This window comes from Dendropsophus ebraccatus, chromosome 5 (assembly GCF_027789765.1).
Source record: "Dendropsophus ebraccatus isolate aDenEbr1 chromosome 5, aDenEbr1.pat, whole genome shotgun sequence".
In the NCBI taxonomy this organism is placed as follows: domain Eukaryota; kingdom Metazoa; phylum Chordata; class Amphibia; order Anura; family Hylidae; genus Dendropsophus; species Dendropsophus ebraccatus.
In genome coordinates, this window is record NC_091458.1 from 69,127,756 (window position 1) to 69,147,535 (window position 19,780).

A 19,780-nucleotide genomic window follows, 5' to 3' on the forward strand; every position below is an offset into this window, starting at 1 on the left:
CATTTAATGACTTGGAAGGAGACATGCATCAATCCAAGCAATGCCACTGGCATGCTGATTTTATTTATAGGCTGTGTTACTAAGCTGAACAATACATCCAATGACTGAAATATATACATGTAATTAATACACATTCCTCCTCAACTGAGCCAAGAAAATGAGTGACAGACAATGTGGGTTGGCGTATATGTTACCCCGAGACATGGCTATGGATATTACAGTATCTCTACCTGCTGAAACTGCATCCTTCTGACGTCTGTTGGTTCACATTTGGGTGTATTGTATGTGGGCACAGCTGTGCGTATTCTGATCACATTAAAAATAAATATGTGATCTGTTTATTTCACTCTCAAATTACATGCAAACATTTTCAAAAAAAAAATATTTATAAATCGGACTAATAAAAGATCTGCTTATTCTGTCACTGAGAAAGAAATTATGTTTGCTCCTTATGTTAGGCTTTTGAAATAAGAGTTAGGATAAGTTCCATAGGATAGTGTGGCTCAACATCACACGTCATACAGTATATAAAAGTGACCCGTAAGCAAGCAAGGTCTCTCTACTGTAGAGAAAAGGACCCTTGTAGTTCTTGTAGACTTCTTTCAAGAAAACAAATTTATTATTGCATCTGGGTTACTTAGAATAGGTATCCCAAGTCACAAACTGTTCATTATTAACTAGAGAGAAAAAAAACAACTCTGGCATACTCACCCTGTCAATCGATTACATCTTTGCTGATCCATTTGTGTGGCTGCCTGCAGATTCCCTGGTGAGAGATTATCTAGTAGTTTAGGATTTATGTAACATTTGCTTCTAAGGGAGGTCAAAGTAAATTTCTATCATAAAATATGCCATTACTCAGTGTCATGTTATGACATCTCTGCTCATTCTTCTGCTTCTGATCATGGAAGAGTATAAACTGTACTAGAAGACAGTGTCAGTGTCAAATTGGGATTTCTGGAGTACTGGAGCGGGATTAACAGGGCTTCGGTAATTGGGATGTAGCAAGAATCTTTGAGCATTACACCTATTGAAATACATTTGACCTTTCTTTGTCAAGATGTACAGTATACATGGTGTATTGTGGCTTGTCATATATGCTCTTTGCCCCCATCTTAAATGTGTGCTAAAGTCACTTTTCACATCACACCAAATGGCCATGTCTAGCATGTAGGGAGCATTTCACTGTGTAAACCCTGAATGTAATGAGAAACTAATATGCAGAATATTCAGTAAGCCTTGTACACAATGGTAAAATATACATTCAAGTCATCAGGGTTTACTGACAGCTTTGCAGCTTTTTCTTTTTGTTAATTCTGCTTTTGTAGTTTGTAATTTTCAGCTTCACAGGTTGATTTGTTTTTGAAGTGTTTGCCCTCCCATAGGGGTTAATACATGATGAATAGAGTGTTTTTACCAATGGGACCTAGAGAGTGCTCTGTCATAATTTAAAACTGAATGTAATAAGTATAATCTAGACCAACCTGCATTTATATAAATACTGTTACTTGCCAGAGACTATGTTAATTACCATATTTAAGGAACCGCATTTGATTAAGTAACATTTCCTAGAAAAAAAAGTAAATGTTTTTTTTTGTGCTTTGTTTCAGCATTGATACAGTATGCTGCTTATTTTATTTAGAATGCTAAACCTCTTTAAAGCAAAACATTATACCAGTGCTGAGCAAAAAAAAAAATACAGCTTGTTGCTGATCTATTGAGGCTTATTTATTAATACTGATGTATGCGTGTCCCCACTGTAGTATAGTGTAGAAAATGTTATAGTGCAGTACACATAGATGCAGTAGTTCTACTCCCCCCACACTGTGGGGAAAATTTAGATTCTTCTTTTTCTAGTTACATCTGTTCTTGAGAAAGCTGGGTAACTATAAATATAGCTGCCATTGAAATACCTAATAATATCATCACCACATAGCCTGAGTTCTGGAAGTCGATTAAGCTGTTGTCCTTATTTCATCCCCCAAGTAGTACTTTCATCAAGAATGTCACAGGTGGGAAAATGTATGTGTATGTATATGTATATATATATATATATATATATATATATATATATATATATATATATATATATATATATATATAATGTGTGTGTGTGTATGTGTAATCGGTTAACAAACATGAATAAAATGCCTCCTAATGATAAAACACCTCCTATTAATTAGAATAATAATGTTGATATCATTAGTAGTACAGCCCTCAAATGGTAGCTAGACCACTGTGTGTCTACATATTGTAGTTAGGCTGCTTCTATGCTACCATAGAGTAGTCTCTTCTTTGTCCCCATTTAGTAGTAGCCATCATGTAGTGTTAGACCCACTCTATGCGACCATGTAGGATTAGGCCCCTTTGTTTTTCTTCTCCGGCTTCTGGGTTACTGATGGCACTAAGCCAATCACTGCGCTGTCTCGCTGCAATGCACTGATTGGCTGAGCGCCATCAGTGACCTTGGAGCTGGAGAAGCAAACCGGAGCACGGGAAGGTTAAGTATGAGCTTTTTAAAGGATTGTCAACGGATTCGTTAATAAGGCAGAGGAGCTACTTTCCCACAGTGGATACAACATATATCGATGCAGAACTTGCAGCAAGAAATCCGCTACAAATGCGATAAAAGTGAACGCAACCTTTGGGATGAAGTAATTTGGAGTGTCGAAAAATAAGATTTTCAGTGGAAGATTGAGATAAGAGCACTAAACGGTTGTGTAGATCGGGTGTGGACTGTAGGCGGAAGCTTTTTAATGTTGCCAGTCCTGTGTGAATTATGGGTCAAAGTCCTGAATGACATCTTCATGGAAATTAAATATGAATCAATTGATCTTCAAGTTAAAGCAAACCTGTGACTAGTTTGCTTCTGTCCAAACCAATGGCACCATAAATTAGGAGTAGGCTCTGTTATTGCACCTATGAACTGCTCTGAAGGATTATAGTTTGACTATTGGCTGTGGACCAGTTACTAAAGTTTATTTTATCTGATCTGGGGTCTTAATAATGAAAGGGCATATCCAGCACTCAAAATAGTTTTGACCTGTTGCTACAATATAAGAAAATATAACAAACATGTTATGCTTCCCTCTCTGCACCCCCCCCCCCCGTGCCCTGATGCGGTCACCAGTGTCCCCCACTGTCTGTAGCCAATGTTACTTCTGAGACGAGCTTACGACAATGTCCCTTGTCAGTCAGTGATTGGCTGAGCAGGCTGTCACTCCTTAGACAACTTGTCTGGGAAGCGGACAGGCTGCAGTCAGCGGAGGACACCGGCAACCACATTGGGGGAGCGCAGAGAGGTAAGCATAGTATGGTTTTTTTTTTATGTTTTCTTTTATGACAGCAACATGTTAAAAAATGTGTGAGCACTTGATAACCCCTTTTAAGGGGTTATCCAGTGCTACAAAAACATGGCCACTTTTCCACCTCTCTTGTCTCCAGTTCAGCTGTGGTGTGCAATTAAGCTCCATTTACTTCAATGGTACTGAGTTTTAAACCCTACCCAATCTGGAGACAAGAGGGGGAAAAGTGTCCATGTTTTTTTAGCGCTGGATAACCCCTTTAAATAGACCTTTCCATCCTGTATGAAGACTAATAGTTCTCTAAAATGCTACACCTTTTCAAAGGAAATCATAGATGGTTGTAACAGAAGAGCCTGTCCCTGCTTATGCTGCCATGGTTTGGGCAGCATAAAACTGATGACAGGTTCCCTTTAAATAAATCTACTTTGGATGGTTTATTATCTCTTGCCTGTGGCACATGGTCATGATAAGTTGTGATGCCATTATCTTGCTTCCTCGCTCCATTAATACACTTCGAGGTAAATCATGCAGGTTAGCCTCTTGAAATATTTTGGTGGAGATGTACATATAATAAAATACATAATTATAATGTGAGTAAAGGGGAAAATCTTGCTAGCTTAGAATTTAATGTCCAAGTATCAGTATTTCAAGCCTTGCTCAGCCCTGATGTCCTTAGGGATCTACATAAAACATGTGTTACGCATTTCCGGACAGAGAAGTAACTGGACACCCCATTAATACAATGTGCTCCTCTGAAAGGCATTCAAGGTAAAGAAACAGTGATTTTACAAAGACATGAGACAATGTGCCAATCCAAACAACTGGCGATGGTGTTGATGGTGGGGTGTCTGGTTTCAGATGTCTGTAGCAGAGATTTGATTTTATGCTTTTTAATTACACAGCCTCCCCTTTGATTTCCCTGCATGCAGTGTTTACAAGCTGTTCTTTCCCCAATGAGTAAATGGATTATAACACACTAGGAGGTCTGCACTTTCCCAAATGTTCTGAGCTGAGACATTAAATCTTTTTGCATTATGTCTTCTTTTATTTCTAAGGTGTATTGCTCTTTTGTTTGTTTGCAGACTCTCTCTGTGTGCCAGGGTTTGATCCAAGTCTAAGCATGATGACTGGCATAACTCCAATCAATCCAATGATGGCTGGCATGGGTCTCTTACCACCTCCACCAACACAGCTGCCTGTTGTGAAAGAAATTATTCACTGTAAAAGCTGCACCCTCTTTCCTCCAAATCCTAGTAAGTACTTTAGTGGACCTGCTACTTTTAAGTATTCATCATATATTTTATTACCAGTTGTGAAACTAGACTATGCCTTTTTGTTAGGGTCTGTCAGAAATAAGATGGACATTGAGTGTCTCCCAGGGATCAAAAGAGACTTACAGCAATTGTCTGATTTCTCAAAAGTGCCGCCAGAGAGCCTTAATATAGTGCCTATAAAAATGAATGGGCTATCCATGTAGCGCACAATTTAAAAACAACCATCTCAAAGGGTACGGATAGCGTATCTTCAGAAATGGTCATCAGTATTGGACCAGTGGAGTGCCAAAAACCATCTGTTTTTGGGTTTTCCCTTTGTCAGCGTCCATGCTCCTGTTTAAAGTGCATGGAATAAAGTTACAATATTTTATACCAGCAAGTTGGTTAGTGCCACTTCTTCACTGCATAAGAAATGTTGCGTGGACGTCATCCTTGGAAGTTGAGAAACACCATAGCTGGATGGGAGTCCAGCAGCGGATACGCTTCCCAGGTGTTGAAGCCCTGATAGTGCCAAGACTGTCAAGGTGAGATCTGCTTTTCATCACCTTTGTTCCCAAGTGACTATTCCTGTCCAAATTAAGTTAGCTGAGTGCTAGCGACGAGGACATGACACCAGGCAAAAAGATGGTATAACCTCCTCACTCAGCTGAGTTTAGGAGTGCGCACTCATGCTTTATTTTTTTTCCCAAGAAATATATATATGCCTTTAATAGAGGTGGGGTTTCAAGTCACAAGACACATACATGCCACACCCTTATTGGTCAGTCCATAAATGGTTATTGGCTTCCTATACTGCGCAGTGAGCTGTGTTATCAGTTGTTTATTTCTCTTGTGAGTTCAGGGTGGTATCCTCCTGGGGGGGGGGGGGGGGGTTGCCAACATTCCTGTTTCTTGTAAACCAGTTTTTGTCTTGCTAGAAGCGGTTCCAAAGCTGGAGGCATTTAGAAGATTACAGTGTTTTTCCAAACGTTTTAACCCTTCATGGCCACCTTCACAGGCCCCCCTAAAAACATTGGAATCCCGGCCTCCCATGTGACAGGTGGGGATACCTACCACCATACTAACGAGGAGATCTGAACAAGGAAGAGGTGTAGGAGACTCCATCAGATTGAGATCGGTTTCCCCTTGTAGGTAACCCCCTTGTAGGTATTAACATAAGCAGATGACCTTTTTTGCTAGGTCAAAAGGCTAACAATCTGTTTCAGTGTGTGTGGCTTGGGGACATCCCATCTCTAGCAGATAGGCTACATCTTAAGGGGCTTATACAAATTAAAGTCCAATTCTAATATGTCCAATATGGAAGGTATGGGGGCGGCCGCACATCTTTTTTGTTCATTGGCTTCTTTGGAATCGTCTGAGACTGGAACTCTGCATACATAGTTGGAGTTACTTCTTTAACATCCGGATGTTCCTTGAAGACTCGTTGTTCTTTCTCTTGGGAAAATATCTATAAACATCAAGTTAGTTTCAACACCTGATTCCCCTCCAGCCTTTGATACAGTTCTTATAATAAAGAGTTTATAGAGAAGTTAGTAAGAATTGGACTTAATATCCCGTTGGTGTTAGTGGTCGGCTCATGGATAGATATCAGAGGGTTGTTGTGCCTGGAAGTGTCTGTAACATGGAGAACTTTACTAGATAAATGTGAAAACAAAGTGTCATCTCGGCAGTTCTGTGTCTGAAAAGTAAAGGATCTGACAGTCTTAGAATGGGTCACCACTGTTACCAGGTGGTAGATAAAGCTAATTGTACGTATAACCAGTATAAAGAGGGAAAGAGTGTTAATAAAAACTGAACACGGACAAGGGAGGTAAGTTGGGGAAAGGCCAGAAACAACACAAGGAAATACTTTTTTTTAATTAAAAGAGTAGTGGAACAAAGTCCGAGCATATGTGGTAGGTAAATCTTATTATAAGTAATAGTGATTTAACAATAGAATATACAGAATTGTCTTTTTTCTACAACAGTCCCCCCTATGAAGACTATTCTGTCCCTATAAAAGAACCTCACTCATCTGTCCCAATGCACCGATTTCTCTTCACCAGTTACTTGACGGTTCATTCCTAGTGAATGACCCCCCAATGAGTGGACTTGTGCATAGGAAAGTCAGATGTTTTGACCCTCATCTTACGTCACTTATGGCGGTTATCTTTGGAACTATATAGTTTAGATTGTTTCAGAGGTGTGTAGATCATCCCCTAGTTGCAGTTAAAGGTTCCAGACTCCTGTGGGTATTGGAAAGTCACAACAACAAGGTTCTTGAAAAGGAGAAGTTTAGATGTGAGCAAATCTCCTCTCATGGCAAAAGAAAAACAAAAGGTTGATTGATACATAAACCAAAAACCAAAACACCATTCCATTGTGTGTGCAAGTACTTTTACTTTTTAGGATGTTATAGTTCACATACAGTTAAAGTGACTCTGTACCCACAATCTGACCCCCTCAAACCACTTGTACCTTCGGATAGCTGCTTTTAATCCAAGATCTGTCCTTGGGTCCCATCGGCAGGTGATGCAGTTATTGTCCTAAAAAACAACTTTTAAACTTGCAGCTCCGTGCCCAACGGCCGGGGCTTAGAATATATGTGCCCTAACTTTTCACCACCCCTCCGTCCCTCCTCCCTACCCTCTTCATCATTAGGAATGCCACTGGAACATTTTCTCCTGTCTGAACATTGCACGGGTTATTAACAATCCAGCCTATGTTCAGTATTTACATAGCTGATGAATAGGAGACAATCTGCCTGGAGCATTCCTAATGATGAGGAGGGGGGAGGAGGGACGGAGAGGGTGTGCCAGCCTAATGCATAGACATTCCAAGCCCCGGCCGTTGGGCATGGGGCTGCAAATTTAAAAGTTGTTTTTTAGGACAATAACTGCTTCACCTGTCGAACGGACCCCAGGACAGATCTTGGATTAAAAGCAGCTATCTGAAGGTACGAGCGGTTTGGGGGTGGGGGGTTGGGAGGGGGGGCAGATTGTGGGTACAGAGTTGCTTTAAAGTGGCAACAATCAGGTACACTATCAGGAACAATAATCAGGTGCTATAACCAGCAAAGATCAATTACACTGGCTGTTCACCAGCACAGCAAGAGCCCAGGTAGATTCAGGCCAAGGCTCAATGCTTGAAAGGAGTATGGAGAATAAAAGGTATTCCTGGAATCCTGATGACTAGCCCTATCTAGCCATGGGCTTGGTTATAGCAGTATTTTTCCACTTAAAAAAAAAAAAATTATTGCATGATAAGACACATAATATTTGGCTACACAATTAAGAGTCAGATTATTGATTACAGATCTAAGGCTGCATATCATTTTCTGTATGCTATACCAGTACAAAGAGGCATTAGGCATGTACAGTGCTCTGCTTTGCTATACCAGTACAAAGAGGCATTAGGCATGTACAGTGCTCTGCTTTGCTATACCAGTACAAAGAGGCACTAGGCATGTACAGTGCACTGCTTTTCTTATATACTTTACATAAAGTGTGAATATTCTGTATATAGGAAGACAAAGCATTCAATAATCTCTTCTGCTACATTCTTTTATTCATATGCTTTCTGACAGTATGTACATAAAATGTGAGCGCCATGAATCCTTTCCTAAGAGCCCAGAATCATTTTTTTTTCCCTTGGGCAGAGTGAGATAAAATTATTTCACTCCTTCATTGTCTCTGTACCCTCTGCATGATATGCAGTCCTGCCAGCTGACTCCATCCGTCACAGTCTGACTGAGCCAAGATGGTCTTTCTTCAGACGGAGCGCCATGGCTCCAGTTTAATATTCATTGATGCAGGCTTTGCTTTTCTCAGGGTGATTTAAGCCCCACTCAAATGCATCACGTTTAAGTATTCATGAGCTACTGTAACCCTTTAGTCTCTGGATGATAAAATATCCTGGGCTTCAGATACTGTAACTGTTTACATAAAGTCATTTCCTACAGTAAATACCTGTGTGTGTTCTATCTATCTATCTATCTATCTATCTATCTATCTATCTATCTATCTATCGAGAGAGAGTATTTTTGCTTTTTAACCCATAGCTGCACCAGGACGTTACTGAACGTCCTCGTGCCGCGATCCCGGGTGCCACATGTAGCCCGGGATCGCGGCTATTAGCGGGCACGGTCTGATCGCCGTGCCGGCTAATTAAGTACTTAGAAGCAGCTGTCAAAGTCCCCGCATCCATCCCGGGCTGGGGTCTGCGCCGTAATGGCGCTAATCCCGGCTCGGCATTCTATTTCTTTTGGCTGCAGCAGCCAAAAGCAATAGAACACCGATCTCATGGATTCATGCAGTATAACTATACTGCATGGATCTCTATGAGAGATCAGAGTGCATATACTAGAAGTCCCCCAGGGGGGCTTCTAGTATATGTGTAAAGTAAAAGAAAAATGTATTTTTAATAACACAAAGCCCCCTCCCCTAATAAAAGTCTGAATCACCCCCCTTTCCCCATTTTATAAATAAACAAACATGTTTGCTATCGCCGCGTGTGTAATCGCCCGAACTATTAATTAATCACATTCCTGATCTCACACGATAAATGGCGTAAGCGCAAAAAGATCCCAAAGTGCAAAATTGCGCATTTTTGGTCGCATCAAATCCAGAATAATTGTAATAAAAAGTGATCAAAAATAACTTAACAACTTAAGGAACATATATAACAAGTCAGTTTTACCCTAGGGTGAACGGAGTAAAAACACCCCCCCGCCCCCAAATAAAAAAAAAAAAAACATTTTTTTTTTCAATTTCACCACACGTATAATTTTTTTCTGGTTTCCCGGCACATTTTAGGCAAAAATTACATCTGCCATAGCAAAGTACAATTAGTTGCGCAAAAAATAAGGGCTCATTTGGGTCTCTAGGTGGAAAAATGCAGGCGCTATGGCCTTATATACACGGGGAGGGAAAAACGAAAGCGCAAAAATGAAAACTGGCTGTGTCCCCTAAGGGTTAAATATGTTCTGAATTTTTCTGGCGGATTCATCTTGTGGTTATATTGGGTTTTTCTTGATTTTGCAAAATGCAATGCAGCTCAGAAAACCTTATAGCAATCCTTACATTCCCAACCAAATAAAAAGTCCTCAATAATTAATGATCATGCCAGCCATTTAGCACAAAACCTCTCTTAATGGTGCAGCTAAATGCAGAGTGTAAACTGGTAGTAAATCTGACAAAATGTGAACGCAAAGCATAATTCACAAAGATTTAGAAATCACAATATTCTTAGATAACCTGGGCCAGTATCAGATTGCTTCGCATCTATTTGTCCAATTGACAGCTATTAGATGGAGTTCACACGCTGCATTTTTTTTCCCCTTTTTTAGTCCATTTCATGAAAAAATGTGTTGCAGCACAGTTTTGCAGTACAGCTATTTGCAGCATGGTTTTAGTAGGATCAATACTCTTTAGAAATGTTTCGGTAACCTCATCAAAACCTCTGCATTTGTGGTAAAAATGCTATATTTTCTCAGCTAGGCTATGTTTGCAATTTGCTTAGCAGCGTCCGCTGCATAGCAATGGACGCTGTCAAACTGCAGGCCACCTGGCTGCATTCAGCACGTTCCTTCAAGAATGTTCTTTTTTTACAACTGACTTGCGGGCACCGTTGGGTTTGCCCGCAAATTAATTAACCATTCACTTCAATGCACAGTGCTGCCGCCAACCAACTTTTCATTGTGTGAACAGCTATTTTGTCTGGACGCTGTTCATTGAACAGCATCCTGAAATAATAGGCATGTACATTATTTTAACGCCCGTTTTAAAAAACTGGCGGTATAATAATGATGTGTGAACTTTAGTGCAATGCCGCCCCTGCACTAAAAAATGGCCGCTAATTTCATTACAATCAGCATCTGTTCTTTACTGAAAAAAAAGTTGTGTGAACATTGCATAAAAAAGCTTTGCATTTTTTTCCCTTCAAAGCAAGATTAAAATTAGGATTAAGCTTTAAAAAAAACAAAAAAAAACACCCTATTGTTTGGGAATATCTTTTATATATAGATAAAACAACAAACTGTAACAAAATTATGAGATAGTTTAAGTTTATTTCAAGACATCACAACAATTAGCCAATCGGACATGCACCTATGCCCCAACTTCAATGCAGGGGTCCCATGTCCTCTGCTCCGGTTCCTGATCCCCCAGCCACTTCAGGGTCTGAGCAGGGACCCGTGCTAGCCCAACTGAACCAGTCAGTAGGGCTGCCTCAGCCACTGACTGGCTAAGCATGACTGATACATCACAACCCGGGTCTCCGCTCAGGCAGGGAAACGGCTGGGGGACTTGGAACCAGAGCGGAGGACAGCGGACCCCACCACTAGAGCGTGGGGAGGTAGGTGAGTGTTCCGTTCAGTGACCTCCTCCCTGGCTCTTTTGAAAAAAAAATGTGCAACCCCAGACTTCTCCTTTAAATAGCTTATAGTGCCCTGATTACACACCTTTTTCATGGTCACGATACAGTACATGATAGTTCATAATACGTCCTTTAAATCCCACGATATCTGGGTTTATGTTTTGTCTGACACTTCAGTTAATAGTCAGATGGACATGAACTTTTAATAATACATGTGAATATCAGGTGATTATACAGTTAGCAGGTGTGTATTAGGCCCTCAGCATGTACACCCCTGACTGTATAATCCTGCACCCTCATTACTGACAGGATTACCATTAAAGGTGACACCAGTATATAGAAAATAGGGTTATGGCTATAGCCCTCTACTACCTTCTCTCTACAGAAACCTCTGCGTGGAAAATTCTTTCATAGAAGTCTTCTTAAAGGGGTTATCCACCTAAGAGCTAGCTGGTCATTTTCACACCCCCTTAAAGAAGCAGTTCAGTTTTTTTTTTTTTTTTCGGCCCCCCGGATAGCCGCTGTCATGTATACTTACAGAAGATGATCGGTGTCCCGTTCCCGTAGGTCAGTTCCCGTCCAGCGGTGTCATTTCAATCGGGCGCGCTCACTTCCGCCGGTGCTGTGACTCCTCTTCTCGGCCTTGTAATTTGAACGCCGGAAGTCACACGCTTCCTTAGCGAATGCATGGAAGCGAGTGACTTCCGGCATATAATCACTGGTCAGAGAAGAGGACTCTCAGCAGCCGGCGGAAGTGAGCGCGCCCGATTTGAACGGCCCCGCGGGACGGGAACTGACCGACGGGAACGGGACACCGATCATCTTCTGTAAGTATACATGACAGCAGCTACCCGGGGGGCCGGAGAAAAAAACTGAACTGCTTTTTTAAGTATTTTGAGCCATCTCCTGTCTTTCTAGCTGCTGCCATTCCTGAGTTACAAGTTTTTCTAAAAACCAAGATACAGTGGTGCCTTGGATTACGAGCATAATTCATTCCGGGACCGGGACTTTTCCCATAAGAAATCACTGATATGCAGACAATTGGTTCCACACCCCAAAAATAATTATTTATTATTCTGAATAACATGTAGAACATATGAAACAAACATTCAGAGACAGAAGAATATGTGATATTATAAGTTACTGTACAGTAATGGAGAGAATGGAAAACACAAGGGCAGACAGACTGCAGGGAGCATGAAGGTATGAGCAGGGCAGATGTGAGCACAGTATAGCAGCACTCTCTGTCCGGGGAGAGAGGGGTTACAGCTATGGAGGTATTACCTCCACAGTGCTGTCCCCTGATGTAAGCCCCAGCCTGAAATGGATCTGCCATGATTTGGAAGGTGAGGGAGACTTTCTGTGTCATAGTACAGTCCTGTGGACCCTGCTATGCAGACCATGCCCCTCCTCCACTCGCCCTCCCACCCAGTACAGGGAGCTGTTAAACCAAAGCAATGCTCTTAAACCAAGTCACAATTTTGAAAAACTGTGAGCGCTTAAACCAAGTTACTCTTAAACCAAGGTACCACTGTATATCCAAGATGGCACCAGGAAACTACATTTCCCCTAATGCATCTCCCTAATTGGTCCATTTGCATACTGCCCCCTTGGTTTTTTTTTTTACTGCCCACTGCTGTCATTACTACACTTTTCAGTCAGCAGTTTTTTCAGTCAAGTTAAAAAACCACATACAACATGCGAACAGGTGTGGTGCTATTTTTAATTTTATTTAAATTTTTTATAAATTGTGTGGTGCTATAAAAAAAAAAAAAAAGTTTGTGTCACCTTAGTGGAGGACCTTTAATCTCAGATCTCGGTTTTGGAAGCATGAGCTAAGATGTGATCTCTCACTTCTTTGAGGGTTTGTGGCTCCAATAGAGGGGCATTAGAGCAAGCTTGAAAATGAATGTTAATGTGTGCCCTTTGAAAAAGTACATATGTGGATTTTTGAGAAACAATTTTGATTTGTTGGTCGACAGTAATTCTAGTGAATAGTACCTAGTCAGTACGATGCGGAGTGACAACTTTACGAATATTCACTTATGCTGTATGTATCTATGATGGAATTTCTTTGTGTTACTCAGCGGTAGACAAAATCCATCCATCGTTTAATGATCTGATGTACTGCCAATCTCATGCACATAATAACAGGGGCTGCCTGATCCAGAAAAGGAACAGCGTGACAATCCTACTCCCCCCACAAGCTTCTATTTGATAGAAATGCTACGTTTAGATGCCAGTGGACTTAACAACTTGCTGCTTCTTTGGAGAGGACCCCAGTGTCTGTCATTGTGCGACAGAGTGATGGTTGATTTTATGTTATTACTGTGTTCTTGTTGCCCTGCAAATAATTTCCCATTGTTTCCTATGAAACAAGATTGAAGGATGCCAAGCAGCTGTTGCCTAGGGATGCAGCTATGTATCTGCCAGTCACCCATTGCAGCAACACAAATCCATCTCTATGCATAATTGTAACATTCTCCATCTACTTATAAAACATCTATTTTAGAGCTTCTACTGTGTTAAATTAAAATATCAGAAAATGCAGGCAGTTATGAAATTGAAGGGACCCTCTGATGTCAGTGTTACAGCAATATAAGAATTGTCGGGGATTTACAGTAAAGACAGTTTCACCCATGTTACCTCTACTAATATGATTTGGATGTGATAAGCGAGTCCTCAATATCAAAGGCTCTGGGTAATAAAGGGGACCTCCGCTATGAGCTCCATAAGCTCTAATAGTGAATATGATGAGGGCTTGTCCTAATACCTCAGTTAAGCCATTTTGATCATTTGTCTTTAACAAGAAAGTGACTAAAGAAATATGAACATGACCAGACCAATACTGACCATATGGATGCCAATAACTTTTTCTTTAGATATTTATAAAAAAAAAAAAATCAATAAAGAATTTTCTTAAATAGCTTTCAGCTTACTGGCAAACAATGGTTAAATGTAAATTATGGAGTGTGTGTTCATCTTCTCAGCCAAGTTCGTACATGCCCGCTGTTAGGTTATGTTTTCCTCTCTTCTGGTATTCTGTTGTTTTATCTGAAACAAGACAGCAGCGATAACCAGCAGAGTTTTTCATCATAATGTCAGAGCTTTCTATTTTCTTGTTTTTTGCTTTTTTCCCCTTTTTTGATGTCTTTTAGAATAGCAGGTGAAGAAGAATAAAATTGCACCTGTTATTGTATATGTTTATGAAGCAAAAATTTGCAGCTATTACAATGTTTTTGTTCCCAAGAAAACTATATGGGGAAAATGCTGTTATTGAGTAGTATTATTTCTTATTTGCCTTTATTATTGCTTGTGGCTTTAGATTTTCATGGCTCTTTGCTTTTGTTTCAATAGTTTATGCCATCTTTCAAAAATCCAAGGACCAGTTTGATCTTTCAAACTTCTTACAGATTCTTAGGGCAGATTCTAAACTGAAAATATGCATTTAATTACAGTATCATTCTAATGCCCATAAACATGTAGTGGAAATGTCCATGCATATATATTTTTTTTTATCCATGTCTGTACTTGGCCTAAGACTAAAGCTGCGTATAAATATTCAAGGTGAGGTATACACCTCCGCCTGTTTTTCTATGGGATCCCGGCCGGAGCGTACACACATCGTACTCTCTCTGGCCGGGATCCCATACGCCGCCGCAAACAACTGACATGTCAATTTTCTGCGGCTGGAATTCAGTGAATTCCGGCCGCAGAAAGACCTGTCAGTTCACACAGTGAAGCGAGCGGCTCCGGCCGCTTGCTTCACTGTGTGCTATGGGGAGCTCTGATGCGGGCGCACGCTGATGCGCCCGCATCAGAGCTCCGCGGCCGAAAGATAATCTGGCCAGTACTTAAGTATCGGCCGAGATGATCCGGCCAGAGACCGGGCGTTCCGTGACCCGGCTGGGGTCACAGAACGGCCGGTCTCTTACGTAGTGTGAACATAGCCTAAATATCCATATTAGCTGCCTTGTAACTCACATAATTTAAGCATATATTAGCTACATTATATAGAGAATGAAACGTTTGAATTGTTAAAAGTACACTGCTGTGTTGCCAGACCATTGGTGCGCTGATTTCTGTATATCCGTATACAGTACATCAGATCAGCACATGGCCTCCATATAACAGTATGTATTGTAACTCGGCATGGTAAGATGTATTTGATTGTAGTGTAAGACAAAATAAGATCAAAGCGCTTGGGATACTTTTTAAAATTTTTGTTGAATATCTTTTGTGTCTTTACTGTTCTTGTAATGTAATTACATTTTGTTCCCTCTGTTTTCTATAGATTTGCCTCCACCTTCCACAAGGGAACGGCCTCCAGGTTGTAAAACTGTGTTTGTTGGAGGATTACCCGAAAATGCCACAGAGGAGATTATTCAAGAGGTCTTTGAGCAATGTGGAGACATTACAGCAATTCGTAAAAGCAAGAAGAATTTCTGTCACATTCGATTTGCTGAAGAGTTCATGGTTGATAAAGCCATTTACTTATCTGGTACAGTACATTCTATTTCTGGCAACTTTTTTTTAATTTATATTTCCCTGATACATTCAGTTTTGTCCTTTTAATGACCTTGGTTTGTTTCATTTATGCCTATGGCAGCATCCTATCCTTAACTGATTCTTTGCTTTTAAAGGAAAACTTTCCTTTCACTGAGATCTGACACATAACCGTTAAAATATCAAGTGCACCTTAAAGAAGCACTTTAGTGTTCTCATGTTTTTTTTTTTTTACCAACATAATATTTGCACGCTCCTAGTATTCCTGCAGTGCCATCTGTAACATCACAGCTCATCTGCATTCATCCATTACTGCAAATGGGTGATGTAACTGCTACTCAGACCACCAGAATATTACATGGCTTTATGTGTCATAAGAAGTAATCTTTCCAGTGTTGGCACTGACTTCTTGTGAGATTTCATGTCAGATCTCTTCTGGCAGTGGATATGGGGGGTAACGGTGCCTCTATTGAGGTATTTAGGCACCAAATTAAGATGGATGTTTTTTAGAAAAAGGATATGCAATACTTTTATTCATGGGAGGGGAATCCTCAAGAGGTTAAGGGAACTCTGCCAGGGTGTATGGGGACAGGTAAGCATACTTTATGTTCCCCTCCCACCTGGGATTTTGCTGAGAGATGAGTCCAACGCTCATAGAGAATGACAGGAGAGTCCAGTGCTCCGTCATTCTCTATGGGTGTTGGACTCATCTCTCAGCGCGCGCGCCGGGCTGCAGCGGCTGAGATCTCTGTCACCCGACCGGATCCAGAAGCGGGACCCGGCGGGATCAGGTGAGTATAGGGGGCTCTAACGGGAGGTCGGGAGCCTGTCACCCCGGCACGGGGGGTGACAGGTTCCCTTTAAGACCCCAACATGACCCCTAAATACAGACACTGTAATTCAACATTTATTCAGACACATGCACACACACACTGCTCTCATTGTCCCCCTCCTCTTGTTTCTTTGGGGCCCCCCTCACCGCAGACTGGTCACCTTTTAGAATACCTTAAAAGTTGCCCAGAAGAGGCTGCTCTCCGCTTTTAGCTGAGATACTAGATGAGCTGAGAACTTTCTCTTCTGAACAGCTGTGTCCCCACAAAAAGTTGGTGCTACAGGTTCTCACACCTTCCACCATTTGATAGAGATGGCCGCTCCTACAAAACCTTTAAAAATGTCTTGTGATATGGGCACCAAGAACTATAGCAGCAAATCCTTTAAAGGGAAACTATCAGCAGTTAAGAAGCATGTAACCTGGTATTTCCCTGTAGCACACTGGGCACTGAAGATGAAGGCAATTATCTTACCTTCATCCTCTGTGCTGTTCTTTACTTTGTAGTATATTACATATGTAAATTAGGTGGTTTGGTGCTCCGAGGGGCAGGGTTATCACCCTTGGTCCACCGATCGGCCCTGGCTATCACCTCCCATGAAAAGTAGGTTGCCTGCCTGTATTAAAGGTAATACAAAAGAATGTGGTGCATTAGGTGACATGGCAGTGACCTGACAGTTAACAGAGATCCAGCGGGTTTGGGTGTATGGTGACTGCCAGGTTGCGAAAAATCTGTATATCTTAACATGACCGCATTCACTTTCAATAACTGTGCAGGCAGATGGCACTGAGATCTTTAGCCATACATGTAGTTGTGTAGCATTGGTCTTTATTTACCTATGCCTGTATCCCTATCTAACTATCCTTTAAAAAAAAAAAATTAAGCATCAAGAGTTTAGTATTTGTCTTTGCGAGCTGTCATAGATTTTTATCATCTTGCATATAAGGAAGAAGCCAGACTTCGCTGTTATGGATACAAAGAACACTCCTGTGACTAAGAAGCACTAGCATATTATATCCCCAGGAGCTTCTTCTGAATTTATATACTTTATAATTATCATACAAAAGACTAAAATAAAAATGGCTATTTTATATTATTATATACATTTTATTTATATATTCACTGTCTACTCCTGCTGATATAACTGGGACATGTTTCCCACTAGGAGAAGTAGGACACCAACCAGGAACACTGGCAGGCTGATTTTTCCTTTTTTTTGTTTATTGATAAACCTACAAAGAAGACAATAGAAAATGTTGAAGTGTACCTTCATCTATAACTTTCAAAACAAACAAAACAGACATTCAAAAGAGACATTCAAAGACACAGTACAAGCTTTTCCTGTAGTGATATCCAACCATCTGACTTTTAAAGAGACTCTGTACCCTCAATCTGCCCCCCCCCCCCCAAACCGCTGCTTTTAATCCAAGATCAGTCCTGGGGTCCATTCGGCAGGAGATGCAGTTATTGTCCTAAAAACAACTTTTAAACTTGCAGCACTGTGTCACATTGGTGTGGCCTAGAGTTTCTATGCCCTAGGACTGCAAGACCCCTCCGTCCCTTCTCCCTACCCTCTTTATCATTAGAAAGCATCAGGGAAGATTTTTTCTATTCATCACTTGTCAGAACACTGCACATGTGCTGGATCCTTAAGGCACATGTGTGCTTAGACAAGTGGTGATTAGGGGAAATCCTGCCCAGGGGCATTCCTAATCATAAAGAGGGTGGGGAGGACAGATGGAGAGGCTAGGGCATAGAAACTCCAATTTGACACAGCGCTGCAAGTTTAAAAGTTGTTTTTAAGGACAATAACTGCATTACCTGCTGAACAGAGCTTGGGACAGATCTTGTACCTTCAGTTAGCTGCTTTTGAACCAAGTGGTTGGGGGGGGCAGATTGTGGGTACAGAATCACTTTAAAGGAAGGATATACATGACCAAGTAATTAAACCGGTATATTTTATAAATAGGGGGAGGCAGTAAAAAAGTTAAAACACTATTGGAACTGGGGTACCAGAGTCTATAGAATTATATGATGAAAAAAAAACCCTCAGAGGACTGACTTCAGGTCCTCTTTTACATGCTTTACTCCATTGGCTTAGGATTTTGATTGGATTTGTTATTGGCATCTACAGTGGTTTGCAATAAATTAGAATATCAACAACATTTTTTTTCAGTAATTCAATTCAAAAAGTGACCTCATATATTCTATAGATTCATAACATACAGAGTGAACTTTTTCAAGCATTTATTTCTGTTAAAGTTAATGATTATGGATTCAGCCAAGAAAAACCCAAAAGTCAGTATTTCAGAAAATTTGAATATTATATAAAACCAACTGAAAAAAAATGTTTTTAACACAGAAATGTCAACCAAATGAAAAGTCTGTACAGTAAATTCCCTCAATTACTTTTGCACGAATGACTGCATCAATGCGGCAATGTGGTATGGAGGCGATCAGCTGATGGCACTGCAGAGGTATTATTGAAGCCAAGGTTGCTTTAATAGCGGCCTTCAGCTCATCGGCATTGTTGGGTCTGGTGTCTTTCATCTTCCTCTTGACAATAACCCATAAATTCTCTATGGGGTTAAGGTCTGGTCGAGTTTGCTGGCCAATCAAGCACAATGATACTGTGGTTAGTAAAACAGGTATTGGTACTTTTGGCAGTGTGGACAGATGCCAAATCATGCTGGAAGATGAAAATTCTCCAAAAATCTTTTCAGCACAGGGAAGCATGAAGTGCTCTAAAATGTCCTGGTAGACGGCAGCGTTGACTTTGGTGTTGATAAAACACAGTGAACCTACACCAGCAGATGACATGGCTCCCCAAACCATCACTGATTGTGGAAACTTCACGCTAGACCTGAAGCAGCTTGGATTGTGCCTCTCCACTCTTCCTCCAGACTCTGGGACCGAGATTTCCAAATGAAATGCAAAATTTACTTTAATCTTAAAACAGCACCTTGGACCACTGATCAACAGTCCAGTTCTTCTTTTTCTTGGCCCAGATAATACGCTGGCGTTGTTTATTGGTCAGGAGTTGCTTGACACATGGAATGCAACACTTAGCCCATGTCCTGCAGATGTCTGGATGTGGTGGCCTTTAAAGCACTGACTCCAGCAGCAGGCCACTCTTTGTAAATCTCTCCCAAATTTTAGAATGGCTTTGTTACAATCCTGTTAAGACAGCGGCTCTCCCGGTTGCTTGTGCACCTTTTTCTACCATACTTTTTTCTTCCACTCAACTTTCCATTAATATCCTTTGTTACAGCACGCTGAGAACAGCCAGCTTCTTTAGCAATTAACTTTTGTGGCTTACCCTCCTTGTGGAGTGTGTGAATGACTGCCTTCTGGACATCTGTCAAGTCAGCAGTCTTACCCATGATTGTGTTGCATACTGAACAAGACTAAGGGACCTTTTATAACACTTAGGACGCCACTGCATGTGTTTTGGGTTAATTATTCTAATTTTCTGAAATACGGACACTTGGGTTTTTCTTGACTGTAATCA

General features: G+C 40.9%; 1 protein-coding gene across 8 annotated transcripts in view; it reads left to right on the top strand.

Moving 5' to 3' along the window:
• The window catches only part of ENOX1 (ecto-NOX disulfide-thiol exchanger 1), a 454,877-nt gene that overhangs the window by 330,744 nt on the left and 104,353 nt on the right, over positions 1-19,780 (top strand). For all 8 annotated transcript variants that reach the window (XM_069970542.1, XM_069970544.1, XM_069970543.1 and 5 more), the window contains 2 exons: positions 4,388-4,558; positions 15,228-15,434. In XM_069970542.1, coding sequence (XP_069826643.1) covers positions 4,388-4,558; positions 15,228-15,434 — 378 coding nt within the window. The remainder of the gene's footprint in view (positions 1-4,387; positions 4,559-15,227; positions 15,435-19,780) is intronic.